General features: G+C 47.4%; 1 protein-coding gene across 1 annotated transcript in view; it reads left to right on the forward strand.

Moving 5' to 3' along the window:
• Window positions 1-1,136: 1,136 nt before the first annotated feature.
• CLSTN2 (calsyntenin 2) overlaps window positions 1,137-26,770 on the forward strand; it is a 565,080-nt gene continuing 539,446 nt past the window's right edge. The window contains exon 1 of the mRNA XM_019747346.3: window positions 1,137-1,469. Within this exon, the coding sequence (XP_019602905.3) occupies window positions 1,358-1,469 (112 nt within the window). The 5' untranslated portion in view covers window positions 1,137-1,357. The remainder of the gene's footprint in view (window positions 1,470-26,770) is intronic.

Below are 26,770 nucleotides of genomic sequence, written 5' to 3' on the forward strand. Positions count from 1 at the left end.
TGTAATTGCCTTTTATGTCCTCTCCAGCTTGCTTTTTAAATGGGAACAAAGGCTGTGGGGAGAGGAGAGACAACTCTCCTTGGTCTTGGTCTCTGTCTAATCCCGCATCCAGTGGCAGGGTGGTACCTCTCTAGGTGCTCAGTAAATGTGTAGACTCAATCAATAAATATCTTGTTTGTTTGTATTTATCTTATTTCCTTATCTATTCCTTATGAACCCTGAGCTCTGTGTGATATTGGTACTACATATATGAAAAATGGTTAAGAATTTATTCTGAGCGGCTAGTTCATGTTTATTGAGTCACTTTAGGAACCTTTTGTGGCCTGGGGGTGGTGGGGACCATCAAGACTTGCTTAGCCCCTGCACTCAGGGAACTGGCATTACTCAATGGCATGAAATGTTACAAGGCATGAGGTTAGGTGGTCTGGTCTTAAGATGTGTGGAGTGACACCATAAAGGTGGTAACTTCTGGCCTGGGCACCATACCGCGGGAAGTTTATATGTGGTCCCCACTGCAGCTTCAGCAGGCATAGTACCTCTAGTTTGCCTTTTCGGATCTGGTCCCATCAGCTTCTAAGAGCCTTGGCTGCCCCTGCTTCTTCAAGATCGTGCGGTGTCCGGCCATTGCCCTCCAGGTCCGCGGGGATTTGCCCTGCCCTACAACTCAGAGCAGCACTCGCGTTTTCCAGCTCTCGCGTGTGCCTGGCGCCCTCCCCAGACCAGGAGGCAGAGCGTCCAGAGACCCCGCCAAAGGCAGGACCCGCAGCGACGCCAGTCACCCTCGAGACCCCCTCCCTCCCCATGCAAGGATCTCAGCTCCAAGGGCGTGGCAGGGCCTGATCCCCTGAGCCCACGCGGACTACGCTCAGGCCCCAAGTGACCACTTTCTGAGGGAGCCGACCATCCCCGGAGGCAGTTATTTGGAGAGCCGGAGCAGGGGTGCGGGCCGGAGGGGCCCCCGCAGCCTCCCACCAGGACCCCCCGGAGCCGAGTCCTGACTGGAACAGGAGGACTGGAGCGGGAGGAGGGCGGAGGAAAGTTGGGGGTCTGGGCCCGGGAGCGCGGAAGCCGGGGCCGGTGTCCGCGTCTCATGAATATGCAGGAGCCACCTCCCTCCCTCCGTGACGTCACGGGCCGTCCCGGGGTGAGCGCCGGAGCCGCTCCGGGTCCGCGCCAGTGAGCGCGGCTGCTGCTGGAGAGCGAACGGCGCGGCGCTGGTACCGGAGGCCGAGCGCGTCGGCGCCCGAAGCGCACGCAGCGGGCAAGGCGAGGCGGCCTGCGGCCCGGCGGGCACCGGGAGGCGCAGCCGGCTTGGGAAGTAGGCGGCAGCGGCAGCTGGCTGGCGGCGGCGACGAAGATGCTGCCTGGGAGGCTCTGCTGGGTGCCGCTCCTGCTGGCGCTGGGCGTGGGGAGCGGCAGCGGCGGCGGCGGCGGGGGCAGCCGGCGGCGCCGCCTCCTCGCGGCTAAAGGTGGGTGCTGGGGAAGTTTCCTTCTCTCTGAGGAGGGTGACGGGGCAGGCTTGAGGGTGCAAGCGGCGGGGACCGGCTGGATGTGCTCGCCCTCCCTTGCCGCAACCTCGTTGGCCTCCGTGCGCCTGGGTTCCCCGAAGTGAGCGCTCTGCGTGCGGATTCTGAGAGGTTCCACCTACAGACGCCGCTCCAATCCCTGGGAGGGATTCAGGGACGGAGGAGCGAGGTTTGGGGAGTCCGGACAACTTTGGGGCTGTCTGTGCTGGGGTGGGGGCGTAGTGGGGGCGTCGCAGGCTCTGGCCCGAGAACGGCTCTAGCAGGGCGCTGGCGCTGGCGCGGGGAGGAGAGGCAGTTGTCTGCTCCCGCCGGGAGGGAGGGATCAGTGGCGGTGCCTTCAAAGGAAGGAACAGAGCGGGTCTCCCAGCTCGGGGCTGGGGTGGAAACTTGCAGGCTCCGCGGGAGGCCCCCCTGGCTTGCCTCAGGCTTCTCCAGGGCGGATCTTGCTCCCCTGGGAACGCGCGCCCTCCGGGTGAGCCCGGAGTCTGGTAGAAGTGCGGCATGTGACGCTCCGCTCTGCCTCTCGGAATCCGCTCCTGCTCAGGCGGGCAGAGGAGCCTAACCTGGCGCCCCTCCCCCGCCCACCCTATTAGGTAGGCGACCTTGATCTCCCCACCTCTCCAGCTCCGAAAAAGCAAGATCCTGGTGAATGTCTGGCGCTGTCAGGAACTAGGCTGGAGAGCCGCGGACTTTGACAGCTGCCTGGGAGAGCGGGGGGGAAGCGCTGGGGTGGGGGTGCCTGGAGCTGGAGGGCGGATCTGAAACAGAAGGTCACGTGCTTGCAGGACCTCGTAGGGAGAGGCAAGGGAGGAGCAGAAAAGGGATGGGTGGTGGTGGTGGGCGCGGGGGAGGCAGTGCAGAGCTGGGCTGGAGCGCCCAGCTTAGTGGTAACTTGTTGATTTTCTGCGCTGTTGACAGGAGGGCGTGTGTTTGGTTTTGAGGGCTGTGGCCAAATCTGCCAGGTAACGTGGTCATTGGTTTCTTGTCTGACCCTTATCCGAGGACGAAGGGGTTTGCACCTGTAGGCAAAGAGGCTCCCTATTAGAGGCAACATGATTTGCAAGCTGGCTTTGAGCTACAGTTTAGCAGTCAGGGAGGGAATGTATCCCAGGTTTAATTACTCTTTGGAGGATGGGGAGAGTGAGAGGCAGACCGTTAGCCGACTCTGGGCCTCGGGAATATCTCTCTTGCAGCTCGAGAGTGATAAATTTGAGAAGAGAGTTTCTGTTTAGCCTGTAATCTTTATTTTTTTTGGTGACATGGTTTTGAAACTCTTTTATAAGCAGACATCCTATTTCTTTTCAGCAAATTTCCTCCCCTGGTGTATACTTGAGAGGCGATTTCTTTTTTGGGGAAGACAAAGAAAAACTCACTATGAAAATATCTCAAACATAGCGTGGTAAAGGAGTCGCTGATAGGAAGGGGTCATTGTGAGAGACTGTTATTTGGTGAAAACAAGAATAAAAAACAATGAACGTCCAAACCTTTGCCCTCCTTCCTCAATGTAGACAGTTTGTTAAACAGGCAAAATATATATTTTTGAAGCGTTTCCATCACTTTGTAGCAGAGCAAATGGCATATATATATATATATATATATATATGCAGATGCCTACAAACAGGGGAGGTCACAACAAGTGAAGAAAGGGGAAAAACTTGTTTGGAAAGAAGACCTGGTGTGTGTATGCATTGCGGAATTTTCAGGTCAGAATGAAAAGCTTTGTAGAGATAAGAGAAGATAGAAAAGAAAAAAACATCCGGGCTCTCAATGATTCACATTTATGTGAATAATTACGTTCATTGTAAGCAACACTTTTCATGTTCTCACTTAGAATATGTTCGTTTTGTGGTGACAAGCCATTTGTCTTACCAGTGTAAAAAGTTGTGGACCCTGCATACTGAGTTGCTGTCTGACTCCCCACTATTCTTTGTTCTTTCCCCTTATAACCACTAGGGGGCTGCAAAGAGCGCTGTTAGCATTTTTTTTAACAGACAAATGTGTAATATTTGATCAAAACAGAAACGTTTATTATGACACTTTAGTTGGTATTTACAGAACTGACTTTCCTTATTACAATGCACTTGAATTTTCTCACATGATGTCTGAGAACATTTGAGATAATAAAGATATGGTTCGTGTATAATGCACCATGCCACCGACTTTGCCATTTCTAGGGTTCATATCATTATTAGTCCCATCACTCACAAAGAGAAAAGTCAGGAAAGCTTGTGAAGAAGATTGAACAAAAAATAGCTTTCTTCTTCTATACAATTCTGTATTCATGTGTAGAAGAAAATTGGGAGTGTGGCGTCAAGCTGCCTGACAGAGTTGAATGCACCCTCTGGACAACTGTCTGAAAGCGCATCCTCTCAGCCTTGGGCTCATGTAAGATGTCGTGTCGTGGTGCACAGCTTGTTCTGCCTTTGTGTTCCTTGCTTCTTGCTGTAGGGAACTGAGTAGCTAATCCTGACAACTGTTTAGAGTTTTCACAGACTTACTGCATTTTCATTGTAAACACATTGCTGATTTTGGAACTAATGCAGTAGCCAGACAGTTATTATAACCCCTTCTCTTTACTCTCCCATATCTCGGGAGACAAACACTTCTTGGATTCTTTGAAAAGAGCAGCTCCCATGCACATGTTTTATGAACAAAGCTGGGACGGTTTCGTGGACCCAAGGGGTCTCTGGGACAGAGAAAGACATGTCTTATCCCAGGGAAAGAAGACAATGCAATCTAGACAAACATCTTAAGGTTCGTGCTAGGTTTAGTGATGATGGGAGGTCTCGGGTCTCAAAGACCTGGTACACAGTCCCTTTGCAGTTTTCAACATCCAGGCGTGGGTCGTTCAGGACAATACTTGAGTAGAGACCGTCAGTTGTAGTGCCCACCTGTGTGCCCAGAGCCTGGCTCAGTGCTCTGAAGGAGTCTTAGTAGATACGTATCAGAAGACTACCCCCCCATGCCCAACTCACCCCAACCTTTTATTGAGAGCTTAGATCTAGTTGGAAAGATAAGATTTTTATATGGAAATGTTAAGAAAATGACAGCAGACAGAATTTGTGTATAAAGCATAGTATTATGTGGTAGGGTACATAGTGTTATGTACAAGGAAGATGGAGGTGGGAAGGGCCTTGCAAAGGCAGCATTTGGTAATATGGAGGGGAGAGGCTAGAGCAGCATTGTAACAGTGGTGGTGTAATGGTAGTGATTGCAGTTTACGGGGTTCCTCCTTTGTATATAACAGGCATTGTGCTAATACCTTTACCTGGGCTGTCTCTAATTTTTAAAGCCCATTCAGGTTTGGTGTTAGCTCATTGCATAGATGAAGAAACTGAGTCTGAGAGACGGTAAGTGACTTGCCAAGACCACCAGTCGAGGGTGTGGTGCTGGGGTGAGAAAAGAAGGGTCACTGTGCCCAGTGCCCACTGACTATTCGTCAGATATTCCCGCTTTGGTTTTCAAAGCCGATCTAGTGCCCATAGAGAAGCTGAGCTGTTTGTCTGAGTTCCCCAGGAGCCCCAGTGGTCCTGCCCACAGCAGTAGGAGCATCCAGGGATGTTGTTCAAAACCTGCTGGTAAGGTGAAGAAAGTGGGCTTTGCTTTTCATCCACCGAAACCAGTACTCTTGCTTTGAGCAGCAGTCTCATCCTCCCTCCCACAGAGTCAAAAACATTCCTGCATATTCCAAATGACACATTGTGAACTTCCTGCAGGGATAAAGGTGGTACGGAATTTTTATGATGATTTGTCCTAAACCATCTCTGGGCAAGTAGTAGCATGTCTCCTAGGAGTGTGACAAGTTATTTCTCCAACTGAAACACAAAGGACCAAAGCCCTTGGTGATGCATCAGAGGGTGCCCTCGGACCTGCCACCATCCTGAATCACCTGTGGTTCTGGGACCAGGATATGCTCATTCGCGCCCTGGATCCTCTGCATTATGTCTTCAGGCTAGAAGGTCACCTTCCTCCGTCTAATTCCTTCTGTTACTCAAGACACAACCAGACTTAGACATGGTCTCTCCTATGAACTTTCCCCGACGGGTCCCCCAGGCTGGTCACCCCCAGAAGTCTGTGGCTCCCCCTCTGCATGCCTGTGCTTCTTGTCTGGCTCCAGCACTGCACTGTGAGCCCCGATGGCTAGAATCTCATCCTGACTCTCCCCGCATCTCTAGGGCCAACTGGATGCCTGGCCCTCGTGTGAGCTGAGCAGTCAGTAATGACTGGCTTAGTGAATCCAATCGCCATACTGTTGTTTCTCAACACCTATGTGAAGTGAAATTTGGGTTTTGTAGCCATAGAAACCTGGGTTTCAATCCTGGCCAAGCTGCTTCCTAGCTAGATAACCTTGGGCAAATGACTTAACCCCTCTGAGCCTTAGTTTCCTTATCTATAAACTGGGGACACAAAGAGCTGCCTTCCAAAGTTGTTGTCAGGATAGTGCTGGGAAACCATGTAGCCCAATTTATAGCATGTAAACAACACTAGACACAGCCACTGTAATTATTCATCACTGAAACACTGGGTTCTAGTTTCTGAGACTTGGCGAAATTCCCCTTTTCTGACCTCTTGACAATTCAATAGCTTTGTTAATAGCTTTTCTCAGTTCAAACTCTGTTCTCTCTGTCTCTCTCTGTGTATGGGCAGGGGTGTGGAAATATCATATATAAATATAAATACACATTCAAACACACACATTTAGCTTGATTTGAACCCCTTTCACAAGTCTACATATGTCTTTGAGGCCAGGGCCCCCTTCTCATTCCTCTCAAAAGCTCTGGCACTGCATTAGGGGCAGCTCAGAGTGACAACTCAGCAGTGTGTGTTATATAAATAAACGTATCTCCATGTGCCAGCACTGGAGGCATGGGGTTCTAGTCTCTGGACGAAGAGCGTCTATGGTGTGATTTGGATCGTAAGGAGAGGTCCCCTGCCTGGTTAGCGTTTTCCTCCCAGATTTATATCCCAGGAAGCAGAGAAACATTTTTTTTTTTTTTTGGTTTAAGACAACCTCTGTGGTGATACATGTTTACATGGAAGGGAATAACTGACACTCTGATAGCCAAATGACAGCTTGGAGCGGCTTACAATTTTTGTTGCCTGTTATCTAGCCCACCACTAATTGGACTCTGGAGTAGTGCCCTTGGAATGGTAGGTTTGAGGATGGACCGTGAGAGGCCTGGTTTGGGCAAGAGTGCTGAGCTGAAGACACAGGCACTGGATAGGACAGAGGGCCACTGTCTTCATAAGCTGGGGCTGCTGTAGCCAAAATACCGTGGACTGGGAGGCTTGTGAACCACAGAAGTTTATGTCTATAGATCTGCAGACAGGAAGTCCAGGGTCGGGGTGCGAGCAAGAGCGGGTTCAGGTGAGAGCTCCCTTCCAGGTTGCATGCTGCCAACTTCTCAGTGCACCCTCACAGGTGGGTGCGGAAGGGAAGCAAGCTTTCCACGGCCCTGGTAAGGGCGCTAATCCCACTCAGGAGTGCGCCATCCTCAGGACCTCATCTCGTGCTAATTCTCTCCTAATGGCCCTGCCTCCCAGTACTGTCACGTTGGGGCTGGGGCTTCAACATTCGGATTTGGGGGGAGGGGACATAAACATTCATCCTTAATAGTCAGACTGTGAACTTCAGGAGAGCAATCGGCAGAAGGCTGGAGGGGGCGCTTTTCGGAGGAGGACGCCTGGGTGAGAGTTAGGCCAGCTCAGCGATACACTGGGCCCTGTTCTTTAGCCTGATAGCTATTACTCGGTCTCCTGTTACTGTCTGGGAGGGGAGTGAAAAGATAAAGCAAGTTGCAGAAATCAAAAAGCTCACACTATCAAGGGCAAACATTGCACACGATGCAAACTATTGGAGAACTTGATAAATTATGGGAAAGGGTAGACTGTGTCTTACGGCCACTCAGTCAGGTGTGTGTCCGTATTATCCCCATTTTACATGTGAGGAAACTGAGGCCAGGAAGGTTAAGCTACTTACCCAGTTCATTCAACTAGTGAAACAGAGATGGGTTTTGAATCCAGAAAGTCTAGGTTCGGAGTCTACCCTCTTGCTCATTGTGTCAATGATTCTCAACCCTGGATGCGTAGTGGAACCACTTGAGAGAGTTTTAAAATAACTGATGCCTGGAACCCACGCTCTGAGATGCTGGTGTAATTGCCCTAGGCTAGGACCTGGGATTTCTTTCAAAGCTCTCAGGTTCTTCTGCTTCCCACCCAAGGTTGCGAAGTGCCTCGGTGGACTGCTCACAGTTCCCCAGGGACCACTTTATTTCTTTGCATGAGTTGAAAGGCATTTCCCTGGGGTGGGGGTGGGGCTTGTTCTTCTGTATCTCATCACCCTAGTTTCTCACATTAAAGTGCCTATAGCCTTCCTGTCTCCCTAGGCAGGCTCTGAGCCCCTCGAGGGGGAAGCATCCTGCTCCCCTCTGTGTGCCCAGTTGCCAGCACTGTCCAGGGTTCAGAATGAATGCTGAGTGTTGAGGCAGTGACTGTGCCAGGGCGATGCCACCCACACTGGTTGAGTCCCTCAGGACTGTACAGGCACACAGCCCTGGTCAGTGCCACGTTCTGCTTTGATCTCTGGTAGGAACTACGCATCAGGCCTTCCCCGTTAGTTATCCGACTGTCCTTCCAAACACATTACAGCATTCACTTTAGAAAGGTTGAAATCAGTTCTGCAGCGGAGTCAGGAGAACACGGACCACACCAAAACGTGTGAGGGAGTCAGGTCCAGCAGATGCCATTGGAATTCTCACAGAGAGAGGCTGCAAATGCCACTCTCATGGCTTCTAAATATTGCTGAATTGATTGACATTTGACTAAACATTTTGCCAAGTAAAAAAAAGTACATAATTTTTGTGACTTCTGCTACATTGCAGTCCCATGGTGTCTGATTATATAGTTAACCTAAAGTCTTCAAACAAATGTGACAAGAAAATCACTGTGGAGAATGAAATAAAGGTGTGGTCTCCAAGTCATGTGACCTGGGTTCACCCATCAGTGTGAGGTGTGGGGCAGACCACTCAGGCCTCTGGGACCTGCTTTTCCATGTGCAGACAGGGCACAGTTGTACTTCCCTCCTCTGCCCCAGCAAGTTCTGAGTATCTACCTGGAAGGCGCTCGGGATGTCCTTGGAAAGGATAAAGTGCCTAAGAAAATAAGGTGATCAGATTTAAGAAATTTTTGTTGAGACTTTGGGACTCAAACCCCCCCAAACAAAACCCTGCATCTTTCTGTCTTTAGCATCTTTGTTAATTATATTTTCAGGAGAAGTTTGAATTTAGTGTTAAGTCCTTTCCCAGTTCTGTAATGTACAACCTGCATATGTCACACAACTGGTGGTCACCATGGTTACGCAACAGTTGCAGCAGTTGAAGGCCCATAGATTCTCAGGGAAGAACCAGTCAAAACTGTTAATATTATGTCAAGTCGATGTGTCATTTTCCAATTTGCATGGATAACTGCATTGCAGCAAATTAATTAAAACAGATAAATGTTAATCTAATGCATGTCTCTTAGTAATTAATGAAATATAACCATTACAGGGGTATTTGATTTATTATTTTAATTTATAAAATGTTGAATTCTATAAAGTTGGATACAGTAATAGGAGAAGCTGACCCACATATAGCATTAGGAAAAATAATCACATTTCTATAAATTAATCACTCTCTAAAAGGATATAGTTCATTAACACCATGAACTGAAAGTGTTAGATGTAAATTAGATTAACCTTTTTAGCGACACTTCCATTTATATTGCATATTCTCTTCAAACTCAAAGCACTTTGCATATATTAATTCAATTAACCCTCCCCAGGCCCTTGTTAAGTAAGTTCATATATCAAAGTTGGAAGGGAGGAGAAATGAAACTCTTCAAAAATATTGAAGTCCCGGTCTTAGGATGCATTATTTATGATTTCCTCTGCAGCGGTGGAGTTTATCCTGGGCTTATTTTCTGTAGCTTAAGAACATGGGAAGGTACTCAGGCTTTCTCTCCGGTGCTGCCAGGAGACACTTAGCGTGTCATTTCATACCTGAAGCCAGACACACTTCTGCCTGATGTTCAGGCCAGGTGCTCTAAGGAAACTGCTGCCTCATTTCATAAAATGCACCCTAGCAACTCTAGGTTTGGCTGTGGGCAGTGTATGTGTGGGCGATGAGATCGTATGGCCCCGCTCTGGCACCCGTAGGGTCTTCTTCTCCTGGGCCTGCTGGTACTCCCCGTTTAACCCCCTTCCTCTGACCACGTGGACACTGAGGACCGTGTGAGCAAGACCCTGGGAGGCTAATGGGAGAAGAAACGAGGAGCAACAACAGCAGATGGAAGTGGGCCCTGACGTCTTCACCTCGGCTCCCTCTTCAGGCCTACCTGAGTGGGGGCAGAGACCACGGTCCTACCTGCTGGGATGGAGAGTGAGGGCCTGAGAGAGGAAGGATTTGCTCTCTGTAGCTAAAAGCCTGTTTTTCAAGAAACTTTGCTGGGTGAGGAGCTGGGTCTCCTGCTATAGCTTGTCACCAGGATTGCTCTGTCTCCTATGACAGCCATGCCTATTGGCAGGATTTACTGCCATTGGTCCAGTCCTCCTGGAGAGATGCACATGGGTAGGGGGGAGGAATGGGGAGTGGCATTGTGAAGGCTTATGAAGGCACAGGGGGAGAGACTCTAAGCATTTGCTTAGCTTGACTGGATGTGTGTTTGGTGGTTGCAGGTTCCAAATGTTTATTTTTCCAACTCTTTCAGCTCCTTCAAGTTCTCAAGCCCACAAGTGTTCTCTTAGGGGCAGATTTTCACTATTTTCCACAAACCAGGCCTCTTTGAAGTGCAGTATATCTCAGTAACAGCCTGCTCTGCAGCTAGTGGTTTCAAACCTTCCAAGGGTAATGTTAACCCAAAGGAATGAGTCACTAATGGTTAGGGCATGGAATAGAGTGCAGGAGAACAATTTTGGAGTGTGGGGGAGTCTTCTCCCTGCCTCTGGAGTTTGAAGGTCACTTAGCATGGTCCTTCAAGCCAACATGTAAGGATAGGTGAAGCCCACACAGTCCTGCAGTCTCAGTTTGTTATGCTCTGCCAGCACTTCTCGGCGTGCACTTCTTTGCTGCAGATTGCCCCAGCGTCTCCCTTCCAGACCTGTCTGGAAGGATGAAGAATCAGGACTTCTAGCCAAGAGCTAAAAGACAAGCCATCACTCAGGAAATTCACAGAAATGCTGAGGAATGAGAGAAAGCATTGATTTTATAATTCATGGGATTTTAAGAGCCTTCTTTCCATCTTCCTTCCTTCCCTTCATTTTTTTTTTTTTTTTTTGGTCATTTTCTTTTTTTTTTCTTTTTTTTGTGGATGGTCATTTGGAGCAGGAAAGAAGGCTAAAATCATTTATAATGAAAGTAAAAAGAATTTCACATTCACGATATAGATTTTTACCTTTGTAGCTTTCGTTTTTGTTGGCATTTTTTCCCAAAGGAAACTATTTCACCTTTATTGCACCACCATCAGAAATATCAAGATGGTTGTATCTTGCTTGATTATTAATTTTAAAATTATATTTAAGAGTTTTTAGTGATTTATTCTTTTAATGAGAGATTATGAATAAAGCATGTTTTATTGCTTTTTCCTTTTTGAGCAACCCCTTGCCTCTTCTCCACCCTAATCTTCCAGTAGTTCAATCCCAGCTGACCTACATAGAGCCACTCAAGTCAGAGACCAGCCAACAATCTTTGTTTAGAGATGTAGCTTTTCCTAGAGTTTTTTCAGACATGTCCCACCAGTGCTTTGTCCCAGAGCCCATGGGGAGGAGTTGAGGGGAGGGAAGGACTGACAGAATTATTGCACCAACTTTCAGCACCCCTCTGGTCCCAGTGTTCCCCAATCCTGTGACATCTCTTCTTGCCCCCTCTCCCTCAGGCTCTCTCAAAGATTTTGATGGCACCAAGGACTGCTGTTGGAGGTAGAGTGTGGCTGCTTCCTGGAGCCACTCCTTAAAACACTACCAATAACGATGAGAGCCATCATCATCCTGCTCTTATAATTTGTTTTCTCAATCCAGAGGAAAATGGGAATAAAACCATCTTTAGAAGATGTTGGTACTTCTATTGATCAGAACCCCCTAATGTTACTAAAGACAGAGGGCTCGCTCTGCTGTCACAGGTTTAGAACAAATCATCTGCTTCACCCAATGGGCTCCTATACAGGAAATTTGGAGCTGCCATGGCCTCTGCCCCCAGTCTACAAGACACGGTGCCCTAAAGCTCTACCAATACCATCTTATCAGAGAGGGTACACTTTCCTGTAAACTAAGATAATGGGAAACAATGTTTGATCGGGTTTGGTGACATTTGCATTTAGAAAGAGAAGGCATTGCTCAACCCATGGGATTAAGCAGTTGCCTATTGGTGGTGTTTTAGGCAGCGTGGCAGGCTGTCTGGAGGGTGTGGGGGAAGTGAGACAAATGAGTCTCTGTTATGGTGCTCAAACCTTATCAGTGATATCAGCTCCTGTGCCCGAATTGCGTGGACGCTCCAGGGATGAGTCTACGAGGCACACCTTCTGTCATCTAAAAGTTGGCAGTGGCTGGCCACAGAGCCCTAGGAAACTGGGCTCCTGTCCATGCTGCCAAGCCGTGCTGGTGAGTCGTGAATGTCTTCAGCCCTCGTGCTGGCATGAGACAACCTGGTGTGGGTGTGGGCAGCTTCTGTGGCTGTGGGTGAAGCTGTGTACTTGGACAGCCTCTCTCCCCAAGACCAGAGTAGCCTCCATTTCTGGGGACCTCGAGCCCTGCCAATCCCAAGAGCACCCACCTGACCACCTGTGTAGACACCCCAAGGGGCAAAGGAGGACATCCATTGTGGTACAGGTATGCAGGCTGTGCTCAGACCCAACCACAGAAGCAAAGCCTGGATACAGGCGTCGAACCCGGTGTCTCCCTTCATTTAGCCACAAGGACTCACCTCTTCTCCAGATGGGCTGTGTCTGCTTGAAGGCAGGGCAGGGCTTCTGTAGTGGTGCCTAGCGCTCCACGGCTGACTCAGCAGTCTACAGAACACTCGTCCTTCTCCATCATCGTTCAAGGGCACCCTGAGAGCGATGATGGATGTCTTCAGTGTCTGAGGCTGCTCCTGTTTCTTAGCCTGGTGTCCCATGGCTGGACCCCTGCCTCCTGTACTGTACTGCAGCCAGCTCAGGACAGGGGGTGGGGGTGGAGACCGGGGCCCCACTGCTCAGGGAGGCTTGGCGACTGGGATTCTCCTTGCCAGACTAGACGTCTGTGTCCCATCAGCTTGTGGCCGGATCCCCCTTCACTCCAACCCTGTACAGCCCCGGGTTGATCTTCCAAACACACATGCCCAGTCCGTCACCCCTGCTCAACATTCCTCCGTGTCGCTTCGTCACTTGGAGGGTAAAGTCCGCATTTCTTGGCTTATCTCAAAAGGCCCTTAGTTGGTGCCCGCCTGTTCCTGGGCTCAAGGTGAGCTTGTGTGAATAGAACCCAGCACCCAGCACGGTGCCTGAGCAAGCCAGTGAGTGAATCCTCTCTCTACACCTTCTCTTTCTTCTCACACTTTAGTTCTGACCTACAGAAAGAACCCAGTTCCCTGCCTTGTGAGGCCTCCTTGTGCCCTGTCCGCTGCACATGTGGCCCCAGCTGCCACCCCACTTATGCTCTGCCTGGCAGCCTGGCCGCTCCCCTCGCCCTGCGGGCCGTCCTGTGGGAGTCCTCCCCTGGGCACTCCTGGGCCGAGGAGGTGTCCTTCCGTATAGACTTCCGCAGTGGCTGACTGTGTCCTCTTTGCCCACCTGCCTGCTCTCACTAAACTGTGCCTGCCTTGAGGACAGGGTCTGTAAGGTTCTCATTCCTGTGTCCCCAGAAGCTTAGGGTCTGGCACAGGGTAGGTGGATGAGTGGATGGTTGGCGCTCCCTGGAACCCAGCTCTTTGCTTCATGGAGGATGCAGGGCTAGGATGGAGTCTTCCTTGACCATCTTTCTTCTTTCCCACCCTGGGTCCCCATCTTCTCAGTGCCAGCATACCAGAGCAGGAGGATTTGGTTAGGGAAGGTCAGCATGGCATGCTGGCGGGCACTGGCGTGAGCTGGTGCCTTCAGTGATGAGGCCATGGAGCCAGGTTGGGGGCGGGCGACCTGTTGGATACGAGACGGGCCAGGTAGTTCAAAGCTGCGTGGCTCAGGGCCTTGAACCTCTGAGACTGACGATTCTGGGGGCCATTTCCAGGGTATATCTCCTTCTGGGATAATTGATATAAATTAACTTTCCCACGGGTGAAATAGCTTAGTCACCAGCTCCCTCTTTAATCTGTAGCATTGAATACCATACATTTGGGAGAACTTCTTTCACTGCTCTGATGAGAATTTAGTTGTAACCATCAGCTGCTGCAGGTCTAACACTCTCCCATGTTGCTCTGTGGGTCTTCCTTGCTTTTGTCAGCATTTTCTTACACGCCAGGTCACAGAAGTCCTATATATATAAGGCATGCTTCCTTTTCCAAACAGGTCATTAAAAGCGATTTGCAGTTTATGGTATCACGTCCATGTTATGTAGAGGCAAGGATGTGTTTTTTAATGGAAAGAGCTTTGTCACCCCAGTTACAGTGAGATGGCCACATGTGATGAGGCCCATGGGTTTCTGCCAGCATAGCTTGTGAAAGGTGGTCAGGAAGACATGTCGACTTCCGGCCGCTGACATTTCCAGGCTGTGTATGTAATCTACAAAAATGAGCAAATGGGTATCTCTCCAAAGTCGAAACATTTACTTCTGGATCTAACGATATACTGGTTTAGTTCTGAGCATTAAAGCTTTGACAATACACAGGGAAATACCCCTTCCCATTCAACCCAAAATCTACCGTGTTTGCCCGAAAATAAGCCCTAGCTGGACAATCAACTCTAATGCATCTTTTGGAGCAAAAATTAACATAAGACCCAGTATTATATTATATTATATATTATATTATATTAACTATATTAATTATATTATATTAACTATATTAATTATATTATATTATATTAGAGACCCAGTCTTATAGTAAAATAAGACTGTGTCTTATATTAATTTTTGCTTCAAAAGATGTATTAGAGCTGATAGTCTGGCTAGGTCTTATTTTCGGGTAAACACGGTAGAACTTCTGAGGCTGGTGGTAGAAAAGGAAGCTTCTAGAATTTCTGAGGTTGGTGGTAAGGAAGGGCTGTGGGCTGTGGAATAAAGAATGGGGCAAGGGGCTAAGAGCCCTGACTCTGACCCTGAAGTCCCTCTTCTCCTAGGGCTAGGCAGGGGCCTAGACAGGATGGAGCTCTGGCTCAGGTAGGAACACTTTTCCCTTTGGATATCAAGGCTGGAGCTTTGACCTAGTGGGGTTTTAATAAAGTCTCAAGGAGCAAAACAGGGAAATAAATAGAAAAGATCATGAATCTAGACCACTGGTTTTCATCCCTATCAGAACCAATGGCCCCTTTTTACAACATATATTTTGTCGTGCCCTCATTATTATCTTGAAATGAAATTTACTGATACTATTACCTGCTTGTATACATAATTTAGCAAATCGATGTAATGCCTTAACTGAAATATAAAGGAACTAAAAGGAAAATAATGTGTAATCCAATAGTATGTCACTCTTGGGCCTAACTATACTAGAGGAAGTAGTGAATCAGATGCTTGCTGTGAATCCCACAGCTACAAATGCAAATGGATCCAGATGTGTTGCATTGGCAATTCAAATATCTTGGGCAATATTGGGGTGATGTGATATTTAGAAGTGGTGAAATGCTTTTGGTGAAGTTCTGAATAGACAAAGTACACTCTGGCCTCGATTCACAGAGTGGTTGTATTCCTGGAAAGTTCGGGGTTTATTAAAGCTACGCAAACAATATTTAGCTGACCCCATTCAGTGACACTGGCATAGGAAGAGAACTATGGAGCTCTAGATCGGGTACTGGGGGACATTCAGTTCAAGAGGTGGCTGAACACCAGCAACACTCACTCTCACTCACTCACTCACGCACTCACCCACTTACTCACTCATGAGTTCCTGGTTTTAAGAGGTACCAAGGATGGAGCCCATATATGCTTGCAGACTGAAATTACCTTAAAGGGTAGACAACTTCTGGAACTATAGTCTTTCTGGGGACCTTTTAGGGGGAAGAGGGAAAATGCCACCAGCTGATGGATTGCTGAAAAAGATGGTCATATGTCACAAGAAGATCTTCTGAAGAGTAAGGCCCTCCCAGTGGGACATGTTGGAAAACGACATTGAGTCTATAAATCATGTGCGGGGACATTTACCAGCAAAAAAGGGGGCTGGTACTTTGCTCAGTTAAGTATGGAGACACCTCTTAGCCTTTCCCCTTTCACAGGCAGGCGAGCAAAACGGAGGGGAGGGGGAGAGCAGACCACACTGGCCTCTCCATCATTAGACTTTGGAATGCCTTGCTTTAGCAGGGAATCAGGGAGAGTAGAAGATCTTCGGATTAGGTGGGAGACTGAAGTTTAAAAATGAACTGGATTGAACCTTAGTAACTGAAAGGGAATAAAAAGCTGTGGAATTGGGCTGGAGTATCTTTAAGGCAGTTGCCACCAATGGGAAACAAGAGCTTGACATAGCACAGTAGGGGGCAAAAATAACATTTCCTGTTTATAACCCAATGGATTAAACTCCAATAAATTGTATTTATTATAGCCAATACTGGTATTTCAGAGACAAAACACCATTCTCTTCGATGGAAATTTCTTCCTTAGTGTTCTCATTGATAATTTAGAGGGATGAGAGCTTTTATTGTTTTATTTTTAATCCCTAGGTGCCTATTATTTTTTCCCCTTTCCATCACATAAGCTTAGAGTGTTACTAAGAAGAGAGGCTGAATTGCCAAAGAGACTTTCATTAACTTTGAGATGAAATGCACTTTAATATTTTGACTTAATGGGGAATGGTATATTCCCTTAATAAGTAGTTCAGTGACATTTGGCAGTTCTGTAATATTTGACTTGGAGTTGAGTTTATAAAAATTTCGGTCCAATAGTAACTTGAGTGTACTAGGGGATGTATGCATTTCTGAAATGAGAAGACCTGGTTGACATTCTGATTCTAAAATCAACATCATCTCTGATGCATCACGTATTTATAATTATAATGGACGACCAGCCATGAATTTAAAACCAGCTTCCCTAGAAACCCTCACACAGACTCACCTTGTGTGGGATGAAGAGAGGAGCCTGGGTGGGCGGGGAGATTTCTCACACCTACTCTTCCAACTCAACTTACTAAAATGCTTCCTTCTCTGACATTGCTTTGGTTTCTTCCCCTCCCCACCTCCATATTGGTTCCTTGGGGATTTTTTTTAGAAAGTAGAATGTTTTTCTCACTTCGTGGGGAATTTACATCCTGATTCACCTGAAATGGTTGAACTTGGGGAAGGTAAAAATCATGGCAGTAAAAGCCTGAGCTAGTGTGAAATACCTGACAGCCAGACAAAAGTATTTCTAACAGAAAATTTGAGAGGTAAAACAGATGTGCAGGGCATGGTGTTCTTATCTGTTCGACATTTCAGGATAAATTCAGACTTTCTCTACCTGTTTCACGTTTCAGTATTATCTCGCTCTCCAAGTAAAAAAATATATATATACCTTGTGCCAAGTTCTCAGGATGGCATGCTTAGGCGGCATTATGGTCAGGGCTTACGCTCAGGCCATTCGAGGAGGCTGTTTCCATGCAGTACTTGTTTTTCTTTTGTCAGAAGGCTCAGGAGCGGACTTCCCTATACCAGCGGATGGTCACAATAAAACCAGATACGCGGTGGCACCCTGGTCTACCCATAGGCTGGGGAAGGGCCAGTCCTGATTCCCACCCTGTTCAGCTGGATCAGAGGAATGGAACAGCTATCAAGTTAGGTGGAACCTGCTCCCAGTGGCTTAGCATTAGGGCCTCCTCCCCAGAGGGGTATGAACTCCAGGCTGAGCCTTATAGCAGGCCTTGTCCCATCGTCACTGTGCATTGTCATCTGACTCAATAAGATGCAGGTCGGATAGAGAATAGACAGTAGCCACAGTGTGTGGAAAGGGCAATTGTGTGCCCAGAGATGGTGGTTGTAACAGACATTACCTGTCTTCTGCGCACATATCCTCTGTTCCTGCCATTTTCATGCATTGAGACCCAGCGTCCAGTTCCAGTGGGCCTTTGTCTGTGGGCGGTGTTTGACTACTAGACCTCTCTCTGCCTGGGTATGTGACAGGTCAGATGTTCCAGGGAATGACCCCCAGAAAAGGTACTCAGCCAGTGACTGACAGGAGTTGGCGGATCAGTACCCCCACGCCCTCTTCCATTAGATGGGAGAATGTCTGCGGTCTTTTCCACATTACCCAGAAGTCCCCAGGGCGCCTAGGCTCCACTGGCCCTCAGTGGTGACTTGCTTCCCCACTTTATTCCTGAGTCACGTCTCCACCTCCCTACTCGTTTCTCCTGAGTTCACCTCCCAGATAAGCTACTTGCACTCAAATCCTTGTCTTTTGGAGGGAACCCACTAGGAAGCGGGATGAACAGGATGAGGTATTTTACAAAGTATTTGCTGTGCTCTCTCTGGACTCTTCTGTCCACCCCTCGCTCTAGTACATCTTATATTCAGGATCGCAATGCTGGAGTTCTTTTGTACATAAAGTCAGATGTCCATGGCAGCTGGAAGGGGACATTTGGAGGATTCTGCTTACCTCTGACGGGTGTCTCGCTGCACCGAACCTTGAACACTCTGGGGCAGCACTTACACTCACCTTCACACCTGCCTGGGGTCAGGAGGCTTCCGTGCCACAAACTGCAGCTGGGGCAGGCCTGGCGATGTGTGACTGACTCTGGGCCCAGGACTCCGAAGGCTCCTGAGGGCGGGGTTCCCCCATCTCCTTCCCCACAGGGGCTAATGCAAGCACCCGCCCTCCTCAAGTGAAATGAGTTGAATTAGGCTGAGTGCCTACAGCACACATCATCCATGTGTCTGGGGGAGCACTTGGTGCCTCTCATCGCAGCCAGATTTCTCAAGTGTCTATTTTCAGCACTTTCCCAGAGCACCTATAAGTGAATTTGCAAAGCAGTTACCTCTGTCTGCAGTGCTTCCTTCTCTGATGTGGAACAGCCGGCGGAACTAAAAATCTCTCCCTACACCCAGCTCAGCTTGCCCATAGATCTGAATTGCTGTGGTTGTTCGTGTATTGCGGGTTAAGGCACTGAAAAATCTGATTGATACAAATTCTGCCCTTTCTCTGAGAGACTTAACGCACAGAGCATTTTGATGTGAATTAGTCCACGAGCTTAGCTTTAGGCACATGGTCCAGCTCAAGTGGGTGGGATTTAGTATTTTTTATGTTTTTGACAGTCAAAGGACTTTATTTCATAGGTGAGTCTCATCAGAATATACTCGTAGGATATAAGTAAGCCATTTCAGGCCCTGAGTACAACATCCGATATATTTAACATGTTCTTTTAATTCTGGCTGGCTGACCTATGTGTGGTGTATGGATCCTGACTGTGCCACTTAGAAGCTATGGGGTCTTGGAAAAGCTGCATAGCTTCTTTGAGGGTCAGATAGCTCATCTTTAAGATGGGTGTATAAAATCCTAGCTCAAGGCGCTGTTGTAAAGATAAAGTATGCCCAAGGACATAAAAACCTGGCATACAAGAAGCCGGTGTTCTAGTTATCTCCTTCTGCCTAACCAACAACCCCATAGCTGAGTGGTGTAGCGGCCATTTTGTTATGCGTGGATCCTGCGGCTTGGGAATGTGCACGGCAAAGGGGGTAGCTGGTCTCTGCTCCACGATGCCATGGCCTGGAGTCACTGGGAGTTGGTTGGCATCATCTGGAGGTTTCTTCCCTCACATGCCTGGTGCCTGGGCTGGGAGGACTCCAGGACTGGGCTCAGCTGGGGCTACTGACCAGAGCCTGCACTTGGCCTCCGCATGTGGTTTGGTTTCTGCCCTGAAGGAAGACCTCAGGACAGTCATCCTTCTTACCTGGTGGCATAGAGCTCCTGTGCACAAAGTGGGAGCTGCCCCGTCTCTGGGGAGCCAGCTGGATCCCTCCCCTAAGTCATCTAGAAGCAGGCCCTTCTCACCCCAGGTGTTTCACTAGATGATAACTTGCATTTCCTCCTTGATTCTGTTTGTCCCTGACCTTGGCCTTGGTGACAGTGGTCTCTAGTCTCTGTCATGGCCCAAGAGAGAAAGGATGAGGGACACCCATTTCCTGGGCAACAAGCCTGAAGCACACCCTATGCGGGTGGCTGCATGTGGAGTGGGAAATCTGAAGGCAAGATGAGTCCCTGTTGGAGGTTAGACCCAAAGGCTGGAGGAAGGTGGGGGAGGTGACAGGGTGGTAAGACCCTGAGGATCGTTACCCCCATTTGAGAGACTTTACACGCATCAGCTCAGGTCATCCTCACTTGGACTCGGGGAGGTGAGTCTCCTGACTTCCTCATGTTATAATTGAAGAAGCTGAGTCTCTAGAGCTCGAGGAAGTCTGTAAGTAGTGGCATTGGGACTTGAAGCCAGATCTGTCTGACTTTCAAGCCTATGCTTTATTGTTGTGGTATGCAGCCTCTCACTGGGTGACACATTTTCATGTTTCGTTCTCTATTTATTGTGCATTAAGCGTTTTCCCTGACTCCATTCTGTAATCACTGAGGGCAAGCCAGTTATCTTCTCCTCTTGTGTTCCCCTCCTATACCCATGGGCGTCCCTCAGAAAATAATACTGGGGCTTGGCAGAGAGGCCACCACCATATTTCAGGGGCCCAGCATCATGATTGTCTTGTTAGCCACACCAGCGGGGCCCCAGGGGACTGCGATCAGGGAGGGTATTGTTCATATCATAGCCTCCAAAGAAAATTTTGTTGTGGTTTATTCTGAAGTATTGGTTTTGAAATTGAAACACAGGAGGTCTACGAAAGGGTGTCCCATTTGGAAAGGGCTCTCTTTTTTTCCTGTTTTCAGGTTAAAAGTAATAACCATAAAGCAATCAGAAAGAAAACCCTCCAAAGAATATCTTGAATGGCTCTGACAAGTTAAAGCTGCTGGATACATGCAGAATTTACATGACAAAAAGCAAAGCACAATGCTGACTGTTGTTCACCAGTAATAGGGTTCCCTGAAAAACTGAAAATCTTAATTAAAAAAAAAAAAAAAGCACATTATTTGTGCCGGTAAATGTCCTTTTGCCTTAGGAACTACTCAAGCTAGAATATTGCTCTCCCCAAACTCCACGGAGGCTGGATCTGCTTTATCCTTGACCCCAGGCCCCTACTTCCTCTTCCTGGGTTAGCAGGTGGCCTGGGGCTTAGAAGCCTTCAGAGAATGGTGTCTCCTGGAAAGTCCATTCTCTGCCCTCAAGAAGATCTAAGTTTTCATGGGGAAGCTAACAATCTGACAGTTTAAAATATTGAATGATGATTCTGGATAGGAGGGCAACACAGGCATTGAATGAGGTTAAAGCGTCAGAGATGGTGGAGGTGATCAAAGGAGGTGAAAAGAGGGTGTGATGAGGGGAGGTGATGCCTGCTCTGAGCAGGAGGCCCTCAGTGCCTTGGGGGAACCCAGCTCTTCAGCTTCGCCTCCTCTGGGGTCGTTTCAGCCAGACCTGACACTTACAGCTCAGGGGAGGAACCAGGAAGACAGCACCACTTCCTGTCCCTATAGGACCTGAGATGCCTTGGTCTCCTGCCTCCCTCCAACCTCCATCCCAGATTTCCACCAACAGACAGGGATCAAGTCTCCTCCTCTGGGACTTCTCTCGGAAGCTTTCTCTTTCTCTTTCCACAATTGGGTCTCACTCCAACCTGTACATACCTCAATTAGAGATCATACAATCCTTTTTTTTTTTTTTTTCAATTTGAAAAGTTGGAGGTGCCTACCAGATAGTGAAGTCTGTAAAGGGGCAGGGCTTTTGTCTTAATTCATCCCTCTTTTCCAGGTAACTAACTGCTGACAAAGGAATGAATGAATGTTGATTCACTGAGATATCTTGGAGTGTGTGGGACACTGAAGGTTCTGGAGAGGCTAAATGATGTTGGGGAAAGGCCCAAAGTCAGCGGAGAGCAAGTGCTTGTTCGACGGGCACAAACTGAGACCGGCCTGTTTGCCTGGGCTTCCATTTGAAGGCCGGGGGAGAACAGGGCCCCCTTTCAAATGTTGGGCCCCATGGCCCTGAGCAAGGGGTCTGGGCTAGGGCAGGAAACCTCTCAGGTGGGCACTCACAGTCTCAGCAACTCGACGGGAGGCCACATGTCAAACTCTTCAAAGCCAAGCACTTTCCCTTGTTCTTCTGATTCTTTTTTCCTGCTGAGTTACTGCCTATGCGGAAACTGCTGTCCACCCACCAGTAGGGGACCCCATGTTTGATATTGATCCATACTGATGCAGCCAGGGCTATGCAGAAACAGACCTTAGCCAGGGCTCCCAGGCGGCCTGCTGTCCTTCACCAGGAGGACCTGGGTCCAGCTTGCCCTCAGAAGCCTGGTCAAAGCAAATACCTGCTCCTGCCTGATTTGCAGTGTGGATGCATTGTTGCCCCTGGACAGGGATATAGCCACCAGAACCCATGCCCAATGTCTCCTAGGAGACTGGGGCTGCAGGATTGTCAGTAAGGACCGGGAATATGGCTGGCCCACTCCTGGGAGGGTGTATTGGCCACATGGTGTATGTGTGCGCCTCCTGCACTTGCCCAGGAGGTATGGGAATGAGTTATGTGTGCTCGTTTCTTCCCTAACTGTATCTCTCTTTGTCCATATTTCCCCTTCCTCTGCCTCAGTAATTAACTTTCCTCCTTTGGCGCAGTATCCATTTCTGTACAAAAGACTGAAATTCCATTGTAGAATGTGGTGGGGCACCGGTGGATAAAATAATACATTCATTTCTGCCAGTGTGACATGATGCACTCGAAGACACGGCTGGCCATGGGGTACCAGGTGGGCTGGGGAGCAAGCATCGGGGAAGGGAGATCTACTAGGAACCTGCCGAGAAACACACCCGGTAGCCTGTGCTCCTAAGGGTACGGCAGGGACGTTGATGAGAGTCAGGATTAGACAACACTTTCATGCAAAGGAAACCCAACATGCTGGGAGAATAGATACTCTGTGAAGCATGGTGCCGTCCCCCCTAGGCCCCATGAGTATACCATATTTAATCAATTCTAGGACAACTATTGTTTTTTCAAATGTTAACATCTCTGAAATCAGGATGAGTCTTACACTCGATGGTGTCCTAGGTATGATGACGCAACAGTGACACTCCCTGCTGATTTCCCTCCTACAGGGGAGGTGTGGCAAAGTTCCAGGTTCTGCCACAGGGACCCACCTCTTGGGCTCTGGACCCTGCCTCCTCTGTTTGTCCTCCAGTCCCGAGTGGTCATGGCTTCCTGTCTTGTCATTTACTTTCTAGCTTTCCTGTTTACCGTCACTTGGATAACTGATTCTTTGCATTGAATTTCCTCCCTTTGAAGTAAGTACCTAGAGCAGTTATTGTTTTCCTGATTAGATCCGGACTGATACCATGGTACATCGTCACAAGACTAAACATCAAGGGACCATTATTTCTCTTTTCCAAATGCCCACATTCTACTGAATGTGGTCAAGTTCAGGTCACCAATGGTCCCTTTGATGCCAGCCTCAGAAGAGTCTTTGAGGTCTATAGTATTTGACAATGTGGCTCTCCCCCTTTGTTGAATCTTTCTCTTCTGTTTCCTGGGACATCTACAACTTCTTTCTTTTTGCTTCTTGAATTTCCTCAGTTTCCTTTGCCCAGGCATCTCTTCTGCAACTCCGTTACATGCTGGGTTCTACAGAGTCCCAGGATCACCCATCTACTCCACCCCTTTTGACTCTACCTGCCCTCACCCATGGCTTTAAATACAATCTCTGCAGCCAAACTGTCTCCCAAGCTTTCAGACACAGAATACAACTGTTCTCAAGCCACATTCTTCGAGTTGTCTTACAGATCCCTCAAATTCAAAATGTCTTTGGCTTAACTCACCTTCCAGCCCTGACCCCATACAAGCTCATCCTCCTGTGTTTCCTACCTCAAGGGATGGAGCCTCACCCATCCTGCGATCCAGACTCAAAACATCAGGGGTCATCCTAGACTCTTCTCTTCACTTTACCTCCCAAATCTAGCTGGTTTCCAAAACCCTCTATCCATTAGTGTGTATAAGTATTTTAACAACTGGCTGTCTGGGGGAAGGGTACCTCTCTGATTTGTAGCACTTGCCAATTTCTTTAGTAGAAATAGTCCTATCATGGCAGTGATTTGAGGCTACAAATGTGACACCATTGAACATGGACTTGGGAAGGGATGTGCACAGTCGTTTCTTGGGAGCTGCTGTGAGCCAGCTCAGCAAATCACCACATCATTTCTATCCTCTTGTTTCTGTCTTCTCTGTCTCACATTAGTTCAGGCCCCTGTTGATACATCTCATCACTTCATTTTCAGTCTCTTTCCCCTTCCAGGCATCCTTTACCAGATCTGAACTTATCAACCCCTCATGAAAAAGCTTTGGGAGTTCCCCATTGCTTCCAAGAACACCAAAGGTAGAGTCTTCTTGGTATTTGAGGACATGGCCATGTCATCTCTCCATCCTTAGCATTCCTCCCAGGCTGACACTGCGCTTAAACCCCCAGAGGGCCAGGACCCACCTGCTGACTCTCTTGACATTTTGCCTCTCTTTTTCTTCTCTACCTTCCATCACTTTAGCTGTTTTAAGTATTCACCCATTTTAGAATAATTGCTTGGTGGCCTATGTGGTGGTGACCATGTAAGAAGGCAGGGGCTGATTCAACTTAACATCTGGGGACTGAGGGATTCTCGAGAAAGAGGACAGATCTCCTCAGTGTGTCAGTCATCTTGGGCTGCTGCAGAGGCTCTTATGAAATAAATTTTCAGTTTAGAGAGTCACGTCTATGGTCCTGAAAAACTGGAGATTCTCTTGGATATAAGTTATATTAGAGAAAATGAATTCAAATGCATAGCCACCCCTTTGCCTAATTGTTCACTCTTTCTTCTAGAAATAATAAGAATTTACCAACATTTCTGTCTGGGCTGGGCAGTGGACATACAGAGAAGAGCAGAATATTGCCAAAGTTCACAGGCTCTTGGGTGACCATGGAGTCCAGTCCTTTTGTTAATTGTTTGGATAGGGGAGTCAGTGAAAGATTCCCGAAATTAGTCTCAGCCAAAGTCCCACGCCCCACTGCCCACCTCCCGGGCTCTTGTTTTGTTGGGAGTTTGATTAAAACAGGAAATGACTCTCAAAAGCTGACTGCGTAAGAACATGGTACATTGTTATTATTAATTTATTCATCTCTGTGTGTGCGTGAGCATATGTGTGCACGTGTGTGTGTGTGTCCCTGAACCCTCAGCTCTTTGCTGGATATCATGGCAAGGTGGGGTGGGAGTGATGGAAGGCATAAATGAAGAAAACATCCCATCTCTGACTTCAAGGGGCTTACGCTCAGAATGTGGATAGAAGTGGAGTTTTAACAAGACAGAACCAGAGTAGGTGACAACATATGGTGTTCATCAGTTGGTTCTCTACATGGTCTAAAAGTAGAGAAGGGACCGTGAATTCAAGTTATAGAGTAGCAATTTGCAGTGAAGACATTTCTACATTTTCACAGATACAATGATTAGAGAAATGCTGTCTGGTTTTTATCTTTATAGTAGGGCTTGCTGTTCCAAGAAATAAGACAGACTAGAGGATTTCCTTCAATATGACTTATTTTATTTATTTTATAATTTTAAAAATATATTCTCCTTATAGAAAATTAAGGAAATGCATAAAAATAGTAACATTTAAAAATTTGCATTAAAAGATTAAAAATTACCTAGTCCTCATCACTCAGAGATAATCCTAAAAGTATTTCAGAGATTTTTCTATGCATATTTTTACATAATTTAATTCATACTGTATATACAATTTATATTTTGCCTGTTTTCACTTAACATTATCATGTAAATAATGTTTCCAGGTTATTAAAAACTCCTCCAAAACACTGGCTTTAAGGCTACGTAATATTTCAATATGTGAGTGCACCATAACTTATTTGAGCAGTCATTTTGTCACATATATTAGTGGTTTCCATTTTTTCCATTATAAATAATTCTTCAGTGAGAATTTTGTACCTCTTTTTATGTCTTCGGATACAGTTCTAGAAGAGGTGTCAGAAGATAAGGATATTTTAAGGTTCCTGATAAGTTTGCCAAACTGCTTTCCAAGGGGGATCTCGTTTTACATCCCTGTTTGTATTCCTCTATTTCTCTATCCTCCATTATCATTTTTTAGCACGTGTAATTAATGTACAGTAAACTGGACATATTTAATGAGCACAGTGTGATAAGTTTTGGCAGACATATATCCGGGAAGCCATCACTACAACCAAGATAGTGAACACCTCTGTCGCCTCCAGAATTTCCCCCGTGACTCTTTATATTCCTTCCCTGCGATTTCTCCCCACCTTGCTCCCACACCACAGATAACCACTGTTCTGGTTTCTGTCACTGTAGATTAATTGGCATTTTCTAGAACTTACATAAAGGAATTATGCAGTGTATATTCTCTTTGTCTGGCTTCTTTTACTCAGTATCATTATTTTAAGATTTATTAGTTGTAGCATGTATTAGTTCATTCCTTTTTATTACTGGATAGTATTCCATTGCATGGATGAACCACAGTCAGTTCACCCATTCAGCTGATGGAAATCTGGGTTGTTTCCAAATAAAGCTGCTCTAGACATTCGGTACAAGTCTTTGGTGAACATGCGCATTAATTTCTCTTGGGTAAGGAGAGGCACGCATGAGTCATATGGTGGTTGTCTGTTGACTAACTAGCATCTTCTGTTAGTAGTGATGAGCTTTTTTTAGGATAAAACCTTGATTCATTATAATAATATATAATAATAATAACATAAAATATATTAATAATAATGATGATTTTAATTGGTTCATTGAGCATTGCACTGGTTCCCTGATCAAAGATGAGCTCAGGGAGGAGTGGGTTAAGAAGGGGACAGAGACCTCCTTCCTGCCACTCTTTTAGGTTTTCAGCGGAGAGTAACCGTGGGGGTGCTCTGTGCATACAGGGGCTTCTTCAATCCCTGCTCCTCACATGGGGTCTGTTGTCCTGCCTCTGTTCAACCTACCTCCAGACCCCTCCCTATTTTCCTTACAACAGTTTCAGGTACTTCTGGTCTTTGATTAGAGTGTTCTA

This window comes from Rhinolophus sinicus, chromosome 5 (assembly GCF_057876585.1).
Source record: "Rhinolophus sinicus isolate RSI-liver-muscle chromosome 5, RSI-T2T, whole genome shotgun sequence".
Taxonomy (NCBI): Eukaryota; Metazoa; Chordata; class Mammalia; order Chiroptera; family Rhinolophidae; genus Rhinolophus; species Rhinolophus sinicus.